This window comes from Pygoscelis adeliae, unplaced genomic scaffold (assembly GCF_000699105.1).
Source record: "Pygoscelis adeliae isolate BGI_AS28 unplaced genomic scaffold, ASM69910v1 Scaffold14, whole genome shotgun sequence".
NCBI classification, from domain to species: Eukaryota; Metazoa; Chordata; class Aves; order Sphenisciformes; family Spheniscidae; genus Pygoscelis; species Pygoscelis adeliae.
The window spans coordinates 5,497,533-5,520,944 of record NW_008825109.1 but is presented as its reverse complement, the minus strand read 5'-3'; the positions used below and the strand labels follow the sequence as shown (position 1 = coordinate 5,520,944).

The window sequence follows — 23,412 nt, the reverse complement described above, 5'->3', positions numbered from 1 at the left end:
AGTGCTTACAAAACTGGGGTCATTTGAAGGAATGAATCTGAATGCTTAAAAACAAATAGTAGGAAAAGCTGTGCATATTTCTCAAAAGAAGTTAGCAGCTTTTAAAAGCAGAGTGGTGTTCTACCCTGTTTAAGTATATAAACAGATAATAGGCATTATTTCCCAAAAAGTATTGTAATGACTTATTGGTGATTTGCTTTCAAACACGGGGGGGGGGGAACCCAAACCCAATCACTGTTTTGGTTGTCAGCTGTTGCATTTCCCAAGATTTTTGTTTCCAAGGTGTTTTTCATTGTGTGTGCTTTCATGAGATCACAAAAGAACAATGTGTCTGGCCAAACCTTGTTTTCTTGCATAGGCTGTAATAACATCCTTTCCTGTGAGTTGTAATTTACTATAATTCTAAATATTCTGTAGTAAAACTAACATTATCTAGTGTTTCTTAATGCTGCTGTTTGCAGGGGACTTGACTACTCCCTTGCCTGCCTTTCTGAGCATTTTCTTTATGTTTTAGATTAAACTTTAAAACCAGTAACTGATCCAAGTGTAGAACTGATCAGAAGAGACTGCAAAACTTAAGTATTCAATGCTCATGCCAGTGACTTTTCAAAAAAAAAAAAAAAAACACCAAAAAGCCACAAACAAACAAAAAACCCCCAAACCTAAAACCCCAAACAAACTTCCCTTTAAAAACAAAACAAAACACCCAAACAAAAAACCCAAAAAACCAAACTGCTGTGCAAATGAGACTCCATTTGGCTTGCTTTCTTCTTGGACATTGTTGTTGCCAATGGCCTGTTAGGTCAAGCTCTTAATTGAGTAATGTCTGTCAACTTTGTACAAATGCAGATTTGAAGCTAAAAATACAGAGTATATTACTGCAGTACTACCAGCCTTCCAATCAGAAAAGTAGAAGGCATACTGCGTAGAGATCTTTGAATTCATCATAGAGAAGCCTATAGAGAGATATAAAGTCATTTGCTTCATATAAGCAAATCATTGTGAGGCCACTCTCTTTGAAAGGTCGTAGCAATTGGGGTGGGGGGGGGTGGTTCCTGATGGATAAAAACCAAATGTCACTCCAATCTTCAAGAAGGGCAAGAAGGAGGATCTGGGAAAGTACATGTCAGTCACTCTTGCCTTGATCACTGGGAAGATGATGGATCAAATCCTCCTGGAACCCATTTCCAAACATTTGAAAGACATGAAGGTGATTGGGAGTAGTCAGCATGGATTTATCAGGGGAAATCACGCTTAGCCAACCTGAAAGCCTTCAGTGACTAGCTCGGTGGATGGGGGAAGAGCAGTGGATGTTGCTTATCTCGACTTTAGTAAGGCTTTCAACACTGCATCCCATAACATCCTTGTAGACAAACTAATGAAGTACAGACTAGGTGAGTGCACAGTGAAGTGAGGTGGATTGAAAACTGGCTGACCTGATGGGCTCAGAGTATTGTGATCAGTGCCGTGAAGTTGAGCTGGACATCAGTCAGTAGTGGAGTGTCCCAAGGGCTGATACTGGGTTCAGTGCTATTTAACATGGTCATTAATGACCTAGGCAATGGGACAGAGTGCACCCTCAACAAGTTGGGAGGTGATTTCCAGAGGTGCCTTCCAACCTCAGCCTTTTTGTGAATGTGTTATATCTTCACCATTTGATCTGTCTTGAAAATTTCAACTATTGCTTTTTCAAAATCTAAAATCCAGCTCATGACAAATCAATAGAAGAGAAGCTGGGGGGGGGAGTGGGAGCAGGTGTGAGTAAGAAGAATATGAAAGATCAAATAGCTCATATGGAATAAGGAACAATGTGAAGAAAGCAGTGAAATACAAAACCTCTTCAGTGGAGGAGGATGTTTTTGCAACATATCTTGACTGCAGCATGATGAGAGGGAGAACATGGTGCCATTTTCTTTTCCTGAGGAAAAAAGATGATGTATTCTTAAAAGGTTTTTTTTGGAAGCTGTGTGGTTATAAAATGAAAGATATATTACTACTGGATCATCAAATTATAACCAACTTCGGGTATGAAACCCTTCTGTAACTGCAGTATCTCTAGAAAGAGATACCTGAGTCTTGAGAGGTTTAACAATTTGTCAATTCTATACGATTAAAGCGTTACAGAGATTCATATTTTTAGACCTCTCTTGGATTAGCCCTATGTCTTTCATTCTTATCTGGAATACTATTCCTATTGTGCTAAAGGTAGCACTGAAATCAAATGGAAAAGTATTGTGGTTTAACCCCAGCCAGCAACTGAACACTGCACAGCCGCTTGCTCACTCCCCTCCGTGGGAAGAGGGAGAGAATCAGAAGGGTAAAAGTGAGAAAACTCGTGGGTTGAGATAAAGACAGTTTAATAAATAAAGCAAAAGCCACGCACGCAAGCAAAGCAAAACAAGGAATTCATTCACTGCTTCCCATCGGCAGGCAGGTGTTCAGCCATCTCCAGGAAAGCAGGGCTCCATCACGCGTATCACTCCCTCCCATCATCAGGCAGGTGTTCAGCCATCTCCAGGAAAGCATGGCTCCATCACGCCTAACAGTTACTTGGGAAGACAAATGCCATCACTCCAAACATCCCCCCCTTCCTTCTTCTCCTCCCAACTTTATATGTTGAGCATGATGTCATATGGTGTGGAATATCCCTTTGTTCAGTTGGGGTCAGCTGTCCCAGCTGCGTCCCCTCCCAACTTCTTGTGCACCCCCAGCCTACTCGCTGGTGGGGTGGTGTGAGGAGCAGAACAGACCTTGACTCTGTGTAAGCACTGCTCAGCAGTAACTAAAACATCCCTGTGTTATCACCACTGTTTCCAGCACAAATCCAAAACATGGCCCCCTACTAGCTACTGTGAAGAAAATTAACTCTATCCCAGCCAAAACCAGCACGTTCTCCACCCCTTATTCCATACCATTTACGTCATGCTCAGGTCTCACGCTATCCAATACATTCTCAATACCCACCACTTGCCTTCCCATCCTTTGATATAATACACAGATATCATTCCCTTAGTCTATGGAACACCCCTGTGAATGTCTGTAAAATGTCCACAGATGTCCACAAAATGTCTACTGAGTTCATTTAGTCCGTGACTTTGGGCTCCATCTGTTATGGTGGTCACTCAGGGCAGGAGAGGGGGTGTGTTGCATAGAGTTCTTGGGCACCAAATCCAGCTCAGGTCAGGTCACCGCTGCACTTGCACTGCTTCTTGTAAGGCTTGTCCTCCATTGGTTCAGGTCGTTCCTGCTATAGTAATTCCCATAACATGCAACTCAAATCCTGGATTACAACAATTTAAAGGTATTTCCATTACAATCTCCACCCCGGGTCCCTTTAGACCAGACCATCTGGTTTAACATTGCAATGCACTCCTCCCCTTGCCCCTGCTCTGGCTTGGACTTACCCACAGACTGCAGTCCCTTCGGGATGTACCTGCTCCAAGTGGAGACTTATCTATGAGCCACAGTCTCTCCAGGGGTATACCTGCTGCGGCATAGACTTATCCACAGCAACAGTCGCTTTAAGGTGCACCTGTTCTAGCATGGCCTTCTCCATGGCCACAATGCCTTCAGAGATATACCTGCTCCAGCATGGTCTTACCCACAGCCGTAGTCCCTTCAGAAGTAAACCTGCTCCAACATGGCCTTACCCACGGCTGCAGTCCCTCCAGGGGTGTACCTGCTCTGTCATGGGCTTATCCATGGCCACACGCTTTGAGGTGCTCCAGCATGACCTCATGCACAGCCACTGATGCTTCAAGGTGTGCCTGATGCAACATGGACTTATCCTTGGGCCACAATCCCTTCAGAGGTATACCTGCTGTGGCACGGACGTAACCATGGCCACAGATGCTTTGAGATGTACCTGCTCTGGCATGGGCTTATCTACGGCCACAGATGCTTCGGGGTGTCCTGCTCCCGCGTGGACTCATCCACAGGTCACAGTCCCTTCGACTCGAGTTCACACTGGAGTTCCAGCCTGTCCAGCACAGCAGCAAAATGTTCCCAGGCACAGCAGAGTAAGATGATAAGCCATACAGCAGTACGGCAAGCAGCAAAAGCAAACCACGACCACTAACGAGCACTAGACTCTAATATACAGTAAGGCAAGCAAGCCCCATGGCAAGCACAGGAGCCTGCCAACTAATAGCTAAACAGCCATAACGGCTATAAATTCGATCTAGCACATTCCAGTCGAACCTGTCGTTATCTTGAAGCCTTCGAGCCCCGCATTAGGTGCCAAAAAGGACTGTCATGGTTCAACCTCAGCTGGCAACTAAACACTGCACAGCTGCTCGCTCACTCTCCCCCTGGTGGGATGGGGGAGAGAATCAGAAGGGTAAAAGTGAGAAAACTCGTGGGTTGAGATAAAGACAGTTTAATAGGGAAAGCAAAAGCTGCGCACACAAGCAAAGCAAAACAAGGAATTCATTCACTGCTTCCCACCGGCAGGCAGGTGTGCAGCCATCTCCAGGAAGGCAGGGCTCCATCACGCGTAATGGTGACTTGGGAAGACAAAATGCCATCACTCTGAACGTCCCCCCTTTCTTTCTTTGTCCCCCAGCTTTATATGCTGAGCATGACATCACATGGTGTGGGATATCCCTTTGGTCAGTTGGGGTCAGCTGTCCCAGCTGCGTCCCCTCCCAACTTCTTGTGCACCCCCAGCCTACTCGCTGGTGGGGTGGTGTGAGGAGCAGAGAAGGCCTTGACTCTGTGTAAGCACTGCTCAGCAGTAACTAAATCATCCCTGTGTTATCACCACTGTTTCCAGCACAAATCCAAAACATGGCCCCCTACTAGCTACTGTGAAGAAAATTAACTCTATCCCAGCCAAAACCAGCACAAAAAGATAAATGAAAATACAATATTCAGTCTACTTCTCCAGTTGTATTTAGGTCTTCATTGCAAGACTTCCTGGTGGTTTTATAAATTGGCCATCTTTACAGATAGTGAACGGATTTTTTTTAATTCAAAGGCCACCTCCATTCAAGCAATTCTTGAATATGAATGTAATCTTTCATAGCTTTTTACAGGTTGATCATCTTTAACCTCAGATCTTATAAGCAAGTGCAAGGTCATTTAACAAGTTTTAAGGATTGTGAAAGGGTAGAATAAAACTCCCAAGATTTATGATAATGTGTGAGATGAACAGATACACCTGAAAATAATTTTTATAAAGCAGCCAGTATTTAGCAAAAATGGGAAACCAGTCCTAAAAGTTCTTGATAATCTTTTAGCACACATACTGTTAGATTCCCATTTATAGTAAGAGGAAGTGCTGAATAGAGGAACTTTTGGTAGATGTTTTTCTGATTGCAAGTAAAAAGCTTGTTCATAAACTTGATTCAAATGAAAATATGTGTGCAAGGAGAGGTCAGAATTCTCACAATTTCCAGAACATTTTCCAAATCCATCTCTCTCAGAGTATTTATTTAGCCATCAAGCCCTGTTTGCTTGATGGTCAAGTCCAACCTTATCTGAGTATCATGAAGATGAGTAATTTTTTTTTAGCCTTTCATTATCTTCTGCAGGTGTTTCCAAAGGACCTGACTATATCGGTTTGTCTGGTGTACTGACTTCTGTTTTGTTTGTTGGTACCTAAATTTAGTTTATCAATAACTTTCTTGCTTCTTAGCTCAGTATTTCTTTTCTATAAATAATTCTCAAAATAATTAATCCTCTGCGGTGGTAAAAGCTAAGTCCCACAACCTTGTCATTTACAACTGACAGTGATACTGTCTATTGTATCTTTTTTTGCTCTATTCATGAACATATCTTGTTTTGAAACTACAGTAAACACAGTCTTTGTCCGAAGTTTAAATGGAAGATCAAGGTGGAACAATGTATGTATTATTATAAGAGCTTTGCCAACTTACCTAGCCAATAATGTGACCAAACCTAGGCAGACTTACTCTTAGACTGTTACTGGCTAGAGGAAATGCAGGTAACGTTTCTGAGTTTGGAGTTCTGTAGTTAGTGAATACTTATACATCAAAGAAGTACAACGTGCAAAAAAGAAACGGTAAAAGTAAGGCTGCTCATTTAACCACCAGGTGTCTTGGGGAAAAACGAGTACAACAGAGATGAGTATTTAGAGACACGAAGTTACATTACATGATTATTGTTATTTTAGTGAGATATTTTTCACTTATCTGCTGCAGAACTGTCAGACACAAGACACAATGGAAGCAGAGTATTTTCTCCTGACATTTCAATGTCATTGTAAATAAAATAATTTTTAACCTGTGATCTCAGACCAGTTAACAGGTAGTGAAGAACTGTTGCAAATTTGAGGCTGAAAGTAACTTGTAGTTTTTCTTCATATAATGCTGTTGTGAAGAGTACTGCTTTTGTTTTCTCTCTCCTCTTTCCCGTACAGCCCTTCAGTGCTAGATGGAATGTTTCAGGACTGATCTTTGTAACCATTTACATCTTTACCTTACATGGTATCAAATCAAGGCAGGCCCTTTCAGTGCCCTTCATCAAGAATTAATGTCATTGTAGTGGCTTTTGAGAAGTTTGTTCTTGTTTGGTGGAACATACATTTAAAAACAGCACCAGAAACACATCTCTCCGCATATTGCATCCTGACTTCTAAACTGAAAACAAGGTGGTGCTTTAGAGTTTTAGATAGGAGAAATGATAGCATTGCTACTACAGTCTCTAGGAAAAATAGCTGAAAAATTGCAAATGGTGTTGCATGTTCCACAGTAAAAAACTTTTATGTTGGTCTACCGATACTGTGTGGCTGTAGCCTGGCTGCTTAAGGAGACAAAGCTTACCAGGGCATGCCTTTTTTTTGCTAGAACCCCCAGGTAACTTTTGTATCTGTTAGCAAATTTCAGATACATTTGGTAAAATGATATGGTATCAAAACAGTCAAATTCTTTCAAATTTCATGAAAAGCAGAAGTCAAACAGAGGAGGACATGCGTTCTGGGAGAAATACATTGCGAGTTGCACCAGGGCCATTTCGGTTTGGCTTGTCTGCACTCTAAAGATCACTGGCCATTCATAGTGCACGCCTCTCTCCACTGGCCCTGTACACTTGGTCATCAAAACAGATGGCAGGTGGGGAAGGCGCTTGAGGATTCTGGATGTGGGAAAGAAGGGCATAGGAGGGAGCTGGAATATGTGCAGTGAGAAATGCAGGAGGAAGATCTAGGACTTAGATGCTGAGGACGTGGGCTTCAAGAGCTGCACCCATCGGAGAACACCTTGTCTTGTTAAGAAGCTCCAGACTGAAAGATTTCATGATGAAAAAGAGAGCAGGTGAATTAATAATACATAAAGTATGTAAAAGATTTTTTTTTTTTAATCTTTTTTTTTTCAGTGAAGGCTTTTAACAAAGATTTCATATCTTTGTTCTCTATTGGAATTATTGAAACCTCACAAGTGTCCTTTACCCCTTCCCCAAGAGAATAAGGGCTGATCAGACTGTAATATCTTGATACCTGTAAGACTAAGCCAAACTTATTAACAACTCCTGTTAACTATGAAGAATGCTCAAAAAGGCACTGCCCATTTAAAATTATATATAATGTATCTCTTCTGCAGGATCTCTGAATGAAAGTATGGAGAATCCTATAGCAGACTGATTTAATTGGGGGCAGGGAGAATATGTAGCAAAGCAGAAAGTCGAATAATTGAAAATTTTTTTGTTGGAAAATTACACAGGTAAGATAAAAAGCGTTTCGAAAAATGAATAGGTATTTCTCAAGTAGTATCACATTTAACCACAAAATGTCAAGGATTTTTGTGATGAATGTTTTAATAAGAACGTGTAGAATGAAGAAAAGTTTTTTTTAATCTGGAGAAGTGTTTTTGGGAGGGATATTTTTGATCCCCATATTCCTTACAAAAGCAATACCACTTACATTTCATGTCAGTGTATATGGTGCTTTGTTATTTCTGACTGTGTGGGGAAAATTGAACTATTAAGAGATTTTGAAAGGTTTACTCAGGTACGTTACCTGTGAAGTTGTAGGAGCTCCTTGTGAAAATTGCCTTCATTGTTTAACTGTCCAAAAGGTTTGAGGTTTCTATTAATGGTTCTTTGTGAAGCAACTTTCACAAGAAAGTACTTAAAAATGTGGTGTTCTGAAAATCTTTAGTCAGCTGCCCAAAATCGTCTGACAGCTGAGGGATCTCATCACTTTGTATGTGCCAAACTTGGCATTTTCAGTCAGTCATAAATTCATTTAGTAGTTGTTACTGCAGCAATCTCAGAGTCCATTTATACTGCCCTCGCAAAGGCTTCAGAAGAGAAAATAAGTTGTTTGCAAAAGGAATGTGCATTAAAAGCTGTGCTAACTTCATTCTGTCATGCAGTACAAAAATGGGAGAGGAGGGGAGGAGGAGTAGCAGCGGCAGGATGTAGCTGTTTGGATGTACGGAAAGATGGTCAGATGACAGTACTCTTCTTTTTCCACCTCCAGTTCATTTTCCTGAGTACGTATTTCTGTGCTGTCATCATAACAAAAATGAAGAGTTGGAAGTTTTCTATATTTCACAATGATTTCCTATTAGAAAATATTCTGCTTTCTTCTAGTTTCAGTAGCTGAGGATTTTTGAATACTGCAAAGGAGATTTCTTCCTAGCAAGTGTAGTTACTCTGTCATTCTGTCTTGAATTTCTGCACTTTTCAGAAAGCAGGATGCCCACGTGCAGAACCAGCATTCTTTATTTAAAGAGGGCTCATTCCTTAAGGTGCTTTTTTGTCAAATTTGGATTTGGTAAAATACTTTTGCTATTGCTTTTTTCAAGCTTAGAAATATTTTGACTTTTTTAAATTTTAAATTCTAGGGTATTTAAGTAGCTTGATAACTGAAGTGGAATGATGTAATGAGATTTATATGGGTGTAATATAAGTAATATTTTGAGGAATATAATTCATATATGGATACCTGATATACAGATAATTTTTATATCTGTCTGTGTATATATATGATGATTCTTTTAAAGTCATTTGAATCTGGTTTTATCTTTTTAATAGCAAAAGTCCTGCCCAAATTAGGTGAAGTTTTGGGGATGCAAATACGTTAACTGATGGGCAGACTATACTAGATTTCTTTCTTCTCTGTAGCTTTAAACTTTTCAAAATTGTTCTTTTGTTACTAGCCTGTTTTTTAATGTGCTGGCTTTCCAAGATGGCCAGGTATCTGATTATGGTGCTGGAAGGAGAGTAATGTGAGTAAGTAATCCTTCACTGTTTGAAGGCTAGCTCAGTCATCTCAGTGCATTGCCACGCAGTAGTGGTAGGTAAACTGGCTGAAATAACTCTCATATCCAGATATGTAAATGGAAATAGAGGTAAGACTCTGACACGAGAGGTATGGAGGACCAGAAGCTCTTTCATCACAAATGTACCTTTGAAGTAAGCTTAGTCAATAAAAACCCTGCAGTAGGATTTAGTAAAAATCCTAGAGTATGATTTTAGATGCAGTTTGCAGTTTAGTTTTGTTGTTGTTTTAGTACTAAATACCTTGTTAAGGTTGTGGCAAAGTTATTACTGCATAAAATGCTGTGGAAGATAGGAATATAAATTGTTCAAAATACAGGAAATAGCCGTAATAATTGTTTTGTCTGCATCCCGCTGTAGAAAGAAAATGCAATTATCTATGTGAATTATCTATACTCATAATATAGAGAGTTAAACCACGACAGTTGACAAGATCATAAGAAAACAGTCCTTTGATTAACTCTAAATTTGAGCAGTTTCAAAGTAGCCTGTGAAAAATCCACCTTATAAGTAGGGCACACTTACCCCATATAAAAGCTTGCTCTGAATGAACTCCCGACTTTATCCGACTTGCTCTGAACACGGGTGACACAAAACGTAATCTTTGGGGCGTTGTTTGAAATACTGTGTTTGTTCTGTGCACAAAGGTGTTTTAACAAGTCAGCACGAACAAAGCCCAGACAACCGCTGGAAAGTGCATAGCAATAAATTGCGTAGGCCTTTACCTTTTTTATTTTTTCTTCATCCAGAACAGGAGGAGTTATGTATTAGTTAGTAGCAAACCCCACAGGAAATATATTTCTGCAAGACTATTTGTTTTAGTTTATTAAGTTTGTTATTACACTTTTGAGCGATGTGTTAATGATATTTGACATGATAGCGGCATTTTCCTGCAAAGTTGCTATAATAACGTTTTTGCCTATGATATCCACCTTTCCTTCCTTGAACTTAGTACAGAAAGTTACGTCCTGCAGCTTGTCCTGATGTACATTTTTAGGGAGTGGGAGAGTTGGCCTGAAAAGTATAACTAGATTTTTTTCTTTCGACTCTAATTCAGTTCCAATAAAGGTAATAGAAATGCCTGTGTTTTAGACTGTGCACAGGCTTTAGTGAGTTATATTGCCCCAAGTTGGCAGTAATTCAGTGACAGCAACTGAAAGAAATTCTTGGAGTGTGTTCAGAGCATAAAAATGTAATAGTGAGGCCAACAGCTTTCATCAGGCTGAAACAGAGATAAAACATGGTGATGGTAACTAGCAGAAGGCTTCCCTGGCATAGATATGGCATCCCTCTATCTTCTGTCCTATCCAAATACTTTCTGTGCTTCGAAAATTTTTGAGCATGTGTGCTTTGATAATTTAGGTTTTTGTTTTTGTTTGGCTGTTACTGGTAATTTTAATGGTTCCTGATTTTAATGAGAATTTATTTAGATGCTTGATTTTTTTTTTTTTAAACAGCTCTGAGATGGTCTTTATAACAAGGTAATTAACAGGAAGTATTAAATTATTTTTTTTTTTATTTTCCAGTGCTTTTCACAATTCATGTCTTTTTCAATTAATTTTAAAAGAAGACTTTAATGTTTAGATTTAATACATGTTGGCTTCTGTGGAGCCATTGTTTTCACCAGTGTTTGTGGTGGTCTTTTGGTGATAATTTATTTTAAAGCCCCAAATTAGTTAATAGATGTGACTGAAATTAATTATTTTAATTGTGAATGCACTTCTTTGAATTCAAGGAAATAAATTAACTCCAGAAAGGTGCTAATACTATCATTTGAATATGGTTGTGTTGACACTTTCATTGTGCTAGAGTACTATTTAGCATTGAAGTAGTCAGTTTTGTTTAAAGTGGAAAGAGATTTGAATTCTTTTCTTTAACCACGAAATGTCAAAAAAAAAAAATCAGTTCCAATCCCTAAGAATGCAATAGGGGAGCAGCCCACCTTGATAGTAAGGAAATGTTTTGGTGTATGTTATGATTACCTGAGGATCAACAGGGTTGTTCAGACAAATCTACCTTAAAAGCATGAATGTTTTGTGGTCACAGACCCTGAGATGGGGTGTGAATTTTGTAAGGCTCCTGAAGACTAGTAGGTTTTTGCTGTACAGTTTTACTTGTCACAGGACCTAACTGGGAAGTGATAAATGACATCAATATTTTAGATTTCTACCCGTGTCATGGAAGTGCTCTTTCAAGTAGGCTACAACTTAGAAAGCCCTTGCAGTTGTCTTTCAAAACCTTTTTGATTTTTTTTTTCCCCATGCCGTTGAATTACAAACTTCACAGCAAGAGATTTTTAACTTACTTGTGTTTTGTGCTTCTCAGGCACTTGCTCACATACAGCTGAAAAGGTTGAATTTTTTGTGTATGATTGTGGGGTTGTGCATTTGAATCTGTTCCTGTATTGTTTAATATAATACTTTGAAGTCTGAAATATTAAAAGTCATTAATTCTAAATCTTAATAGAATCATTGTTGAGGCCATGATTGCAAAAGCAAAATAATTTAGGAATAAAAGCACTTTGCTTAGTATTCTTTTTAAGTTGAACTGCTTTTTCTAAATGAAAACCAATGTTACACTTTTTTCAATTATCTTGGCTCATCACAGGTAGAAATGGGTGGGACGATCAGTTCTGAAAATTGCTGGCACAGCCATAAACGATGCACAAATATTAGTGATTAACAAAATCTTAAGTATGGGATTGTCCAAATGGCAATTGGTTAGGATGATACTAAAACCTTATTAAAAGGTGCATTAAAATGGAGGTAGAAAGAGGGTGAGTCTGTTCATAAATATACACGGGACTACTGCAAACAGTTAATACATGGGGGGAAAAAAGGTAGCATCTACATTCTAATACCATACGTAATTCAAAGCAATTTTGGTTACTCATTGATAGGTATGTTTAAAATCAACCTTTGAAAACTTAATGAGTTCAGAAACAGCCTAGTAGCAAAAAATATGTGGAGTAATAGTTCCCACAGACCTGGTTTGATGCTAAAAGTAGTAACTATCAAAGATCACAACGGCTAAGCTGTCCAAAAATGCCAGGTTTTTTCTTCACTGCTTTGATGAGTAAGACTTAGTGGAAGGAGGATCCAACAGCAGAATGCCTTCCCTGGAGCATGAGAAAATGTCCTGTGATTTCCAAACATCTAGTATGCGGACATAGAATAAGTAATCATCTCCTGCTCCTATGAATAACTTGCTGTGAGCAACAGGAATGCTGTCTTTTGATATGATCACATCTCATCAAGACATAGATTGGTATAATTTTCATGTTGTTTGCATTTTTATCTTCAAAATAGAAAACTAAATACGTTCTAAAGTCTGAGTTTCCCCTCTGAATGAACACAAACATTTTCAGTGTATGTTAAGAAGTAGTATGTGGCTGCAGTGTTTGTTCAAATAGAACAATGATTTTTTTTAAAAAAAAGGAAAGAAGAAATAAGTAGCAGTCCTGCAGAAAAGATGTGAAGAAAATGCATGGCTCATAACCTTAACGTGAATCAATAGCCTTACACAGCGAGGCAGAACCAGATACCATACTGGGATTGTATAAAGTGGAAGATGCTGTGCAAGGCATGTAAAACGATCCCTCTGCTGTATTTAGCATTAGTGAAGCCTCGGCAGGAGCAGTGTGTAACTTGGAGCACTCGAGTTCAAGCAAATAGGTGGCCCAAGGCAGAACAGCTAGAGGGAAGCAGCAAGAATGATCACACATCTAGAAAAAACATTTTCTAGATGTATGATCTAGAAAACATAGAAACAGGAAACACTGAGCAGAGGAGAGTTCTTTTCATCTAGGTGATAGGACTGAAAAGAGATGCAGATCTTCAGAAGGGTAAGCAGTCCTTGCAGTGAAGGAGTGGTTGTCTACTCTTTCTGCTGATGTGTAAGAGAATAGGCAATAGGAGTAACCTCATTTGTGGTGTTAGAAGCAAAGGAAAAACACTGCAATGGAGAAGAGTGAAAGAGGAAGGATTGCCTGGGAATTGTGCAGCCTTCATCATCAGAGACTTTAGGATCAGGGTGAAGAGATGGCGGTACCGTGTCAGGTCAGGCAGACAGAAGAAGGTGACTGCCTGAAGTTCTTCACAGTTCTATGAACCTGTCTGTATAGCCTCTGGTTTTTTAGCGCCTTTATTTGAAATTAGCTGGCTTCTTAGGATTTCTGTTTGCGCTGTGCAAATAATGATTAAATTAGAAGTACCTAAAAATATTTCAGTGAGGATCTTTGTTGTCTCTTCCGTAGTAATAGTGATGAAATGCACAAGATTAGGATTTGTCACACAAGGAGTCCTACAAAGCCATATCTAGGACAAGACAAGATTTAGTGCTGTGCCGTGGTCACGAGGCCATTCTTCCTTGAGAATGAATTATTCCCCTGCTGCTGAGGTGGGCTGTTGGGGAGTGAAGGGTGATTTTTCTTAAACTTCGTTCTGTGGGGTTGTCAGAAAGTTGTTTTGTTGGTCTCTGAAGTACTCGGCTGTACATCGCTGCATGGCTCTTCATATTCAGTTAAGGATCGTAACAGCTTTCTCATTCACATTTGTCAGGCATGAGCAAATTGTGTTACTTGAAAGCAAAAGTAAATATGTCTCTATTAGAACAAAAATAAGTGACTTTTTAAAGTTGATCATTTGTAGTGTATTTTCAGAACACAATATAAAAGTTGCTGAAAGATTTTTCTTTGCTTGCTCAGCCCAAGTGATTTGAATAAGCACTTTAAACTTTCATTTTCTCTGGATAATTAAAATTAAACTGAAATGTAACAGATTAAACTGAAGTTTGTCCAGATTTCTCCCTTCTGTTTCTAATGACTGCTTATTTTTCTTTGCAAATAAATTTCTAATATGTAATGAGTTGCCCAAAGAGACAAATCTGGGGAGTTGTTTTTCCTCCAGATGGTGGACCTGAGTCAAAGATATCTAACAAGAATCGCTGACCCACGTTTTGACTTTTGTTAGTGGACTTGAATGTGTTTCAGGGAGTTCTCAAAATGCTTATGTTTTAGGAACACCAATACTGTCTCTATACTGCTTTCTGGTAGATATTCCCCTATTGAATTTAAATATTGATTAATGGTCTTGTTTGGAAAATTCTTTCAACTAACAATGTTGTTCCAGGCTACTAATGCAATGATTTTAGGAATGGGAACCTTCAGAATAAGACCTCTGATTTTAAATTTAATTTTTTTAATCTTTAACTGTGATGTTGTATCTCTTTACAGTGATGTGACTATATCAATATTTTTGTCTGTAGTAAGAATCTTCTGTTTCAAACAGAGCTGTTTCAGTGAAGGGCCTTTGGTTCTAGAAAGAGGTGAACTGCTGTGAATGGTTATTCCAGATTGACTGAGGTTTTTTTTTTTTTATTTTGTGGCTTTAGAAGACTCCTACACGGATTTCTAAACTGTCTGTATTTTTAAACGTTTTCTGTAAATCCTGACAGGAAAAAAAATCTGAGTGTGAATCAAGCTGTAGCTCCTTACTTTGCTAACCAGTACTGTCTCATCTCTTTGTGCTTTCTCTTCTCACCTGTACCTACCTTGAACTTAGGGTAGAAGATCTTTGGGGCAGGAATTGTTACCCAGTGCTGTGCTGATTAATCATCTGGTAGAATGCAGTCTTTGCGTGAATATGGCTCCTTGTCCCTATCAAAATCCAAATAGTAAAATATTTTAAGGTAAAAACATAATGAGGATGTTACAAGCATTTTTGTAGAGTATTTTCAACCTGTGAAAATGCAGGGGGAGAAATGATACTTTAGGTCAATGTATTATTTATCTGAAAAATTTTAGTGCCTGTGTAATGTGTCGTTAACTCAACTAAAAATATTAATTAGGCATGTAGCTAACATTAACATCCCAGATATATTGAAGCAGCTTTTGTAAAAGATCTGCATATTTTCTCTTTGAGTCACAGCATAGCAATAGATGGTTTATGTGGTGAAATGATGTGTTTTCTTACCTAGCAGTTTGAATTGCTTTAAACTTCAACATTAACTCTGAATTTAAAGATTTATGCTGCTTGTTTATTTCTAGGACTTTTCTAGAAACAATAAAATTGAATGCTTTGTGAGCTGTATGCCCCCATACTGCATTTTTTTATGTTGAATTAATACTTACCTGGAGTGTATGCCTTTATTAAAGAAAACAAAAAGGGGGGGTGGGTGGGGTGGGACACAAGTTCTTCTGCATATCACTGAGCTAATGCAGCACAAGTTGGATCTGTTGTTATTGCTGTTGGAAAGATAATGGGATATATCTTACCTCTTTGATCACAGTCAAGCTATGACATTTTCTTCTGTCTTTACCGTGCTCTCAGAGACGAGATGCAACACCTCAAATTCCTTTTACATATTTTGTGTGTGGATTGTACAGTTTCAGAAATCCATGTTGGAGCCTTTCGTAAGCAGTAGTAATTAAGTTTCTCACGGAAATTTTTCACTGGATTATTAATTTTTTGCACCTTGTTTTACACAATATGAAATACTACTAGATGGGTATAAAATTGTGGTCTTTTGTCTCTTTGAATGTGTTTACACCAGAGCCTGATAGATTCAGGAAGACTTGAGAATTTCCCAGAATACGTGTCTGGTAAATCACAGCAAGATATTAAGATTTATTATATTACCTTTTAGGTAGCCTAAACTATCTTGCTGGGGTACTTTTTTCTTCAGATCAATTTAAACAGGGAAATCAGAGCAAGAGCTGTAACTCAGCCTTATTATAATTCTTACAGTTCACAATTGAATAGAAGCCCCTGTTTTGTCCAGGATTTAGAGTATGAGTGGGTATCTAAATCACTCCATTTCAAAACAGGTCTAGCATAATTTTTCAGCTTTAGTTGTGAATTTCCTGACTTTTTTCCCCTCAAAAGAAGCACCGCAGGTTTGATTTGTATAAACAGTGTTAGCATTTGAGGAATCTTCCTCTGACTGCAGATGCCGAAACTGGATTATGAGAAACAGGACGGCAGAAAATGTAGGACTAAGAAGTGAGTGGTTATGTTTCTAACCAGTTGAACTCTAGCTCAATTCTTTAACTCTCCTCCCTAGTAAAAGAAAGGAAGGGAAGTCAGAGAGAAAAATAATGTAAAGGCAATGCTTTCCAGTTTTGCAGCTGTCTGAATTGGTATACACTTGTAAATAGGAATAATTTAGATGATTTTTCTCTCCGATATAAAGTGATATGGTAATGTTTAATCTGCATCTCACTCGGGGTTGGTTTTTTAATGTAAAATGTGTCTGCAAACGTGCCTAATGACCCTTGGCAAAACATCTTGCAGAGCTGTGCACGTCCCTGTGCTGGGGGTGCAGGGTGGTGGGCAGCAACGGGACTGCCTCCCGCCAAAAGGATCTAGGGCAATTTTGGTAGAAATCTTGGCGGCTCGGCGACTGCCAGCTCATGCGGGTTGAGGACAGACACCAGGGTGTCAGTTAGGGAGCATGGTGCTGGAGCACAGAAGTGCCGAAAAGAAACATGAGGAAGATGCAGTCAGGGAGAGCCTGTGTCTGGGTCCTTGCACAGCTTTACCATGACAGAGAAACTTGTCATTTTTATCAAAACAAAGTTGGTTTAAAACTGGCAAAACAAAGCTTAACTAACTTTTCAGAGACTAATGTTTAGGTTTGTCGTGGTATATGTATTGTATATTTATTTTTTTTTCCACAGAAACCTGCTAATATTTTAGTTATGGGTGAAGGTCCTGAGCGAGGAAGAGTAAAAATTGGTATGTTTATATCTTTGATAAGTCCCAGTGTAGCATTTAAGTTAGAATGTTCTGAAGGTGCAGTTGTACCACCTAAAGTAGTCACTGTAATAGTAGTATGTGCCTGGGCACATTGCCTAAATGCTGTTTTCTGAGTGACTGGCTTCTTGATATTAGCCCCATGCACCAGTTCTGATGATGAAATGCTGTAGCCTCATCAATGAAAAGTGGAAAATGTCATTATGTGTTGTTTAAGTGGGTGTTTGTGTGGGGTGGGGGATTTTGATATGGGGATAAAGATGAGAGCTAGTTAGGGGAAAGGAGGAGAAAGAAATGGGATTTTAAAATTTCCTCCATTTACCCCTGTAATGCCATGACATTATCTTGCTGCTGCTTATAAAATCTAAATAGGGAACTACTCATTACTACAAACCTTAAATTTTATAATGGAATCAAAGGTGGCATTTAGCCTACAAAATGTTCTTGAAAGGGTAGACAGGTCCCTTGGAGATAAACGCAAGGGATCGTAAAGTTCAGAAAACACAGTAATCCAGCCAAAATGCTTAGTGAGAACTACTGCTAAATGCTCAAACTGGGGTGTACCAGGGTAGGAAGGAGCCAACACTTTCCCCACTATTGTAACATTTTCTGGTGGGAGTTACTGTTCACAGTGAGAGGATAATTTGTAGAACTTCAGTTGTTTTAAATTAAAGTAAATAAATAAATATAAATTAACTGTAGCCTAACAGTAATAAGCTATACCACGCTGTGCATTAGCATGGCAGTGCTTTGATAGCAGACTGCTAATGCACAGCCTACTTATATTTGTTATGGTAATGCAGCCCTGTTTGGAGGGGTTTTTTTAAAGCTAGTTCAATCTTTTTCACTTCCCTCTGGCTTTCTTTATGAGATTATTCTTCTGCATTGTTGCTCTGTACTCTTACTGTTTTGTTTACCTGAACTATATTGTTAATCACTCGTATAATGATTCGGGGTAGGATTTTCTTGGAGCGTTCAGTGCTGCTCTAGTCCTTCCCTCGCCCTTTGAAATCCAAGGAGCAGACGGGCCAGGGCTGAACACTTCTGCAGATCCTACCCTGAAAGCCTTTAATGCCCTTCCGAGGTTTAAGGTTGACAGTAGAGATTGAGGTCTTCTCCATACAGAACAGGTACAGCACGGACAGCGGAAGGGAAAACTTCTTCCTATTACCTTATTCTTCATGGAGCGGTTGCTTCCAAAATTTAGAATGTAGGTCATCCTCTGGGCATGTTCACGTTCAACTGTGGTGGTGATATTTGCTGTACACAACTACTTGCTAGTAATTGCACATAGACCACCCATTTATTTCTTAATTGATAGTTTTGAATTAATTTGGGAATAAATTAGAGCACAACTAAATTTAGTCAGACTCTGTTAATGGACAGGTGAAAGATTCTGTATCGGACCACCAGTCCTCTGAGCCATCCGTTCCCAGCGGGGGAAGAGGGAGGGGGACCCTGGATTTCTAAGTGTGTTATCAAAATGTAGATTTTTGCTTTATTATTCTCTTAAGATATTACCACAGCAGGAAAAGAATGCAGAAGTTATACCCATACCAAGGGCTTCCACTTTTCTAGTGTAACTAATTTTTCTAAAAAATACATAACTGGTATTTAACTTAAAATAATTTTTATAGGCTTTTTGTGTCATTTTGAGTCATAAATTCACTTTCTGCCAACAATTTTCCTTATTTTTCATAGTTACTAGTGACTTGATCATATCTTGAGTAATCGATATTTTAATGTAGAAAACTGTAAAATGTTTCTCTTTTTAAATGCATTAAAACAATCATAAATAGGAATGCATATGAAAAAAAATTATTAAGGATTGTGTAGTCAAGTTAGAGACCCATATTTACACTGCATTTTTCCCTCAACCAGTGAGCTATAGCGTGTAGGTCCTCTTCCCTCAGAATGGCTACTCATCTCATTTCATTCGAGTCTTTCTCAGCATGTGTATATCCCTGCACCACAGAGTCCCTTTTTCTTGGGATTTGGGGAGTGGTGGGTCGGGAAGGCATTTTGGTGGGAGAAGGTGCATATTTTAGTCTCTGCCCATTTTTTCCTGCATCACTTATATTTGGTAGTTCAGACAGCTTTCTAGGCAGTTGTATACTACCAGTTCTAAAAAACAGTTCTTAATGATGCAGTGCCCCCAAACAGATTTTTAAAATCATGGCCTAACTGGTATTTAGTACTGGTATCTTGATACTGGAAATACGTCTTGACAGAAAATTAGCAGGAAGGCAGATGCTGTAGGCTTAGTTGCTGTTTTTGTGTGAAGGAAATCTTGCTACAGCTAACTTCAGGAGGAAGGAGCTTTTGTGATGTGCACGTATGTATTATAAATCATTCTAACCTTTGCAGAACCTGCATTTTGCTCACATTTAAAACGCTGCTTCTTGAAAGACCATCCTGTAATAACGGAATATTTTACCAGAGAATATCAGGTAAAATGAATCAGGATTTACCAGTGTCCTGAGAGAAGTGAGTTGATGCGCTTTTTCAGAACAATGGTTAATTCTTTGTTCTAAATGGCTCATGTTAGTAATGATTTATAATGATATACTTTATAGGTGATGACATCCAGTAACTTCTACAAAAGCTTTAAGAAAATCTGCTCACAGAATTCATATCTGCTACAGTCTGTGTTTGTGTTTTATTTAGCACAGTGATGGTAGCGCTAACAAGTAAACTCAATCAGTTCATTTAAAAAAAAAAATCAGTAGTTTTCCTCAAATTTTAAAGCACCTCTCTTTGAATTTTGCAGCTGACATGGGCTTTGCCCGATTATTTAATTCACCTCTGAAGCCTTTAGCAGACTTGGATCCAGTAGTTGTAACGTTCTGGTATCGTGCTCCAGAGTTGCTTCTCGGAGCAAGGCATTATACCAAAGCTATTGGTAAGTAAATTGGACAAAAACTTACTGTTCTGGTTTTTATGCAGAGTGTACCCAAATATTGAAGCATTGATAAATAGTACAAAGGACAGTAGCTGAGTTAAAGGTACGTTATTGATTGCTTGAAGAAATATTAAACTTTGACAAATTGTTTAGTTTACTACGGTCTCTGGCTATATCTAGGAATGAAATATTACTGCATTTTGGCTCCAAATGCCCTACGATGCAATATAAGTTTATATGGCTTTCACACAAGACTTTCACAAATGCTGTTAGAAGCAATACAAAATACAGATGCATCTTCGAACTGTTAGTAGAATCCATATTTTGATGAGGCACAGTGCATTAATTTTATTGCAGAGTTTTTTACCCAGTGTAGTAGGGAACGTGAAGAATGGAGAATATATTTGCTGCACTGAAATTAAACTGTAAAAATAAGCTGCGTTTTAGCCTCTCTGTGTGTCTTTTTCAAAGCGTGAGTGTGAACAGGAACTGCCTGAAGTAGTGAGATGCGGTCAGAGTCATGCAACAGGCTGGGCTGTGATGCTTCATCAGGCATATCCAGGAAAAAAGAAACCTCACAGAACGCAGGCGCTGTGAGGATGGCATTAGTTACATCAGCTTAATGCTGCGTCTTCCTCACCACTTAATTCGTACTTACCAGTCTGAATTTTACCAGCTTTGGCATGGCGCGGTTGACTTCGCTCTGCCAGTCTCTGCTTTTGCCAGTCTGGGGGTAAGGGATCGCTGGCGGCAGGAGCAGTTGTGTGCTCTGGCTGTAGGGTAGGGGGAATAGCCCAGCAGCAGACTGGAGGGAGGTTCACCTTTAGTGGATGTGAACGGCTTTGCCATGGCAGGGAGGGAGACTGTAGGGAAGAGGACTGGGAAGTTTTTCTCTTGCTAGCTGGTTTAAAAGATATGTTAAAGACTGGCAAGCATTTCTGGGGAAATAACTTCCCCTGCAACGCTCCACTTACTTTGCACAAACATGGATGTTTTATGTCAGCATACATGTTGTTGTTTCTGTAACCTGAAATTCTTTCCTCAGACCTTCGCCATTATTTTTTTAAGATCGTGTCAGTGTTTTTGTCAGAAATTCTAATGTTTATGACTTAAATGTATTTTCATTTACTTTTCTGTTAGTACTGTATTTCTTTTCTGGATTAAATACATTTCTTTATATGTTCCTTTAAACTGCTTTTTTTGTTGTATTTGCATGTTCCTTCACTTTACTGGCATTTTCTTCTGCTTGCAGCATGTGAAACTGCATGGACAGTCATAGCCTTTAGTACATAATTTTTTTCAGCATAGATAAAAACTGACTGTATACGAACACTGAGTAATGGGGTTATGCTCTCTGCATCATTTGCTTTTGTCCTTGTTCATGACCTTTTCTTGTTCATTCAAGGTTCAGCGTAGCATTACTTTATGTTATGTAAGTTAAAAATTGCATTTGTATATACTAGAAAAAAATCAGGAAAACAACAGGGAAAATTCAGGCTATCTGATTTTGCAGATTGGGACACAACAGTTAAAACAGAAAGGTGTTTTTTTTTAAAATGAATGTTATTTAAAAAAGGGGTGAGATATGTGGGCATGGAGTAATTTTCTTGTTACTCTCTTTCTGCGAGGTTTTATAGATAGCATTTGGCTTATTCCAATATCACTGCTTTTCAACTTGTATTTTTTGGGTCATTTAATACTTATTAAACCCAGTGGCTGATCAGAGAGGGCACATTTCTTGGCGGGGACAGTATGACAGTGAATGGGCAAGATGTTGGTTGGCTTTTCTTGATTTGTATTTTATGCGTGGACAGTTACCCAGATAGTTTCCTTCTTTTTTTTTTCTTAATCAAATTATTTTTTATGGCAATAAATGGTAACTACACTTTAGAAACCCCACAAAAACCTGTATGATACTCTTTCAGCTCCTGTGTAGTTACTGAATTGTGTACCTCTATCTGTAGCTAAAAGTCGAGGAAGTGTTGCACTTCTACAAGAGAAACTTGAAATTTTCAATGCAGGGACCTTATCTCTGATAAGCTAAAAACTAACATTCTACCTCACCAAGATGCTTTTGGAAAGATTCATTTGATTTTTTTATTTCTGTTCTCCTTTTTTAAAGATATTTGGGCCATAGGGTGTATATTTGCAGAGCTGCTAACATCAGAGCCAATATTCCATTGTCGACAAGAAGATATCAAAACTAGTAATCCTTATCACCATGACCAGCTGGACAGAATATTCAATGTAATGGGATTTCCTGCAGGTACATACTGTATTTTTTTAATCACTGCTGTTCAAAGAAAGATATCTGTATTGCTTTCTTTGCATATGAAGGTGGCAGCTGATCAAAGCAACAAAGCTGTTAAAACACAATCTTTATTTCATGAGTTATAAATCTAGAATCTAATGGTCATATTAGATATTTTCCTATTATTAATGATAGGATTATCTTTGTGTATACATATATCAATGTTTTATAATTTTAAAAGATCATGTTTAATGGTGGATGATTAAAAATCAGAAGGAATATTTCTGCATTTCTTCAGTACTGATTATAGATTTGGAAAGCGACTGATGATTGTATGAAACCAAACAAAAACCTATACATTTAGTGAATATTATACAGATGTTTAACTCATACTAAACTAAACATAGCATTTGGAAGTAGGGGAGGGTATTTTTTTTTTTTTACCTGTTAGAAAGCTTGTGATATGGAGAAAATTTCTTTATTCCAAACCGGAACAAAGAACTGGTTGCATGAACCAAAACAAATTACAATGTGGATATCACTTGTTGCATTTTCCCCTCAGTGTTGGTCATATCCTGTTTTTCTACAGGCTGTCTTGCATCTTTTCAGTTAATGCTTTGTCTTCTAGTGTTCACATGATAGCAGATGTCAGAATAACAGGGTCCTTATTTTTACTTTTTGGTCATCTTTCTCCTCGCTGCTTGTGTTCCCTGCTGTTGTCCATTCACTGCTGATAATCTTTTTCTTTACTGTTCTGGTGGTCTTTCTTCTTCCTATCACATGAAGTTTATGGTCTTTGTTTGTGTGGTTGTAGAATTTTGTTATTAAATTCACTCTTATTTTTCCCTTTGACTTTTTTTTGTCCTGTATGTACTTCATTGTTTCTATACTGCTGTATGAGATTCCTGGAAGTGTTGCCTTTGCATATTAAGTACTTTTATTTTCTTGAAAATCCCCCTTAATTTTGCTTCTTTAAGCAATACTGTCCTTTTCTGCTTTTAGCCTAGAATTTTACTCTTTTCTTATGCTTTTCTTACTTCATTTGGGTTTTACATTGTCTTTGTGTAGCTTACATAAATGGATGATGCTCTCTCATGATTGTTTTCTGATTTGTTTAAATAATCCTGTCTAATGGTCTGCATTTGATTTTGGGAAGGTCTTTGGTTCTTACCAAGAAATATTATTTTTCATTTAATTGCAGGAAATTTTTTGCTTTTTAATTCACACTTGCCATATTTGAAACAATTTCACGTGTCTTTGGG

The 23,412-nt window shown here is 38.4% G+C and overlaps 1 protein-coding gene across 1 annotated transcript in view; it reads left to right on the top strand.

Annotated features, from left to right (window-relative positions):
- The window catches only part of CDK8 (cyclin-dependent kinase 8), a 68,544-nt gene that overhangs the window by 20,191 nt on the left and 24,941 nt on the right, over window positions 1-23,412 (top strand). The window contains exons 4-6 of the mRNA XM_009327757.1: window positions 16,922-16,979; window positions 19,768-19,899; window positions 22,022-22,165. Coding sequence (XP_009326032.1) covers window positions 16,922-16,979; window positions 19,768-19,899; window positions 22,022-22,165 — 334 coding nt within the window. The remainder of the gene's footprint in view (window positions 1-16,921; window positions 16,980-19,767; window positions 19,900-22,021; window positions 22,166-23,412) is intronic.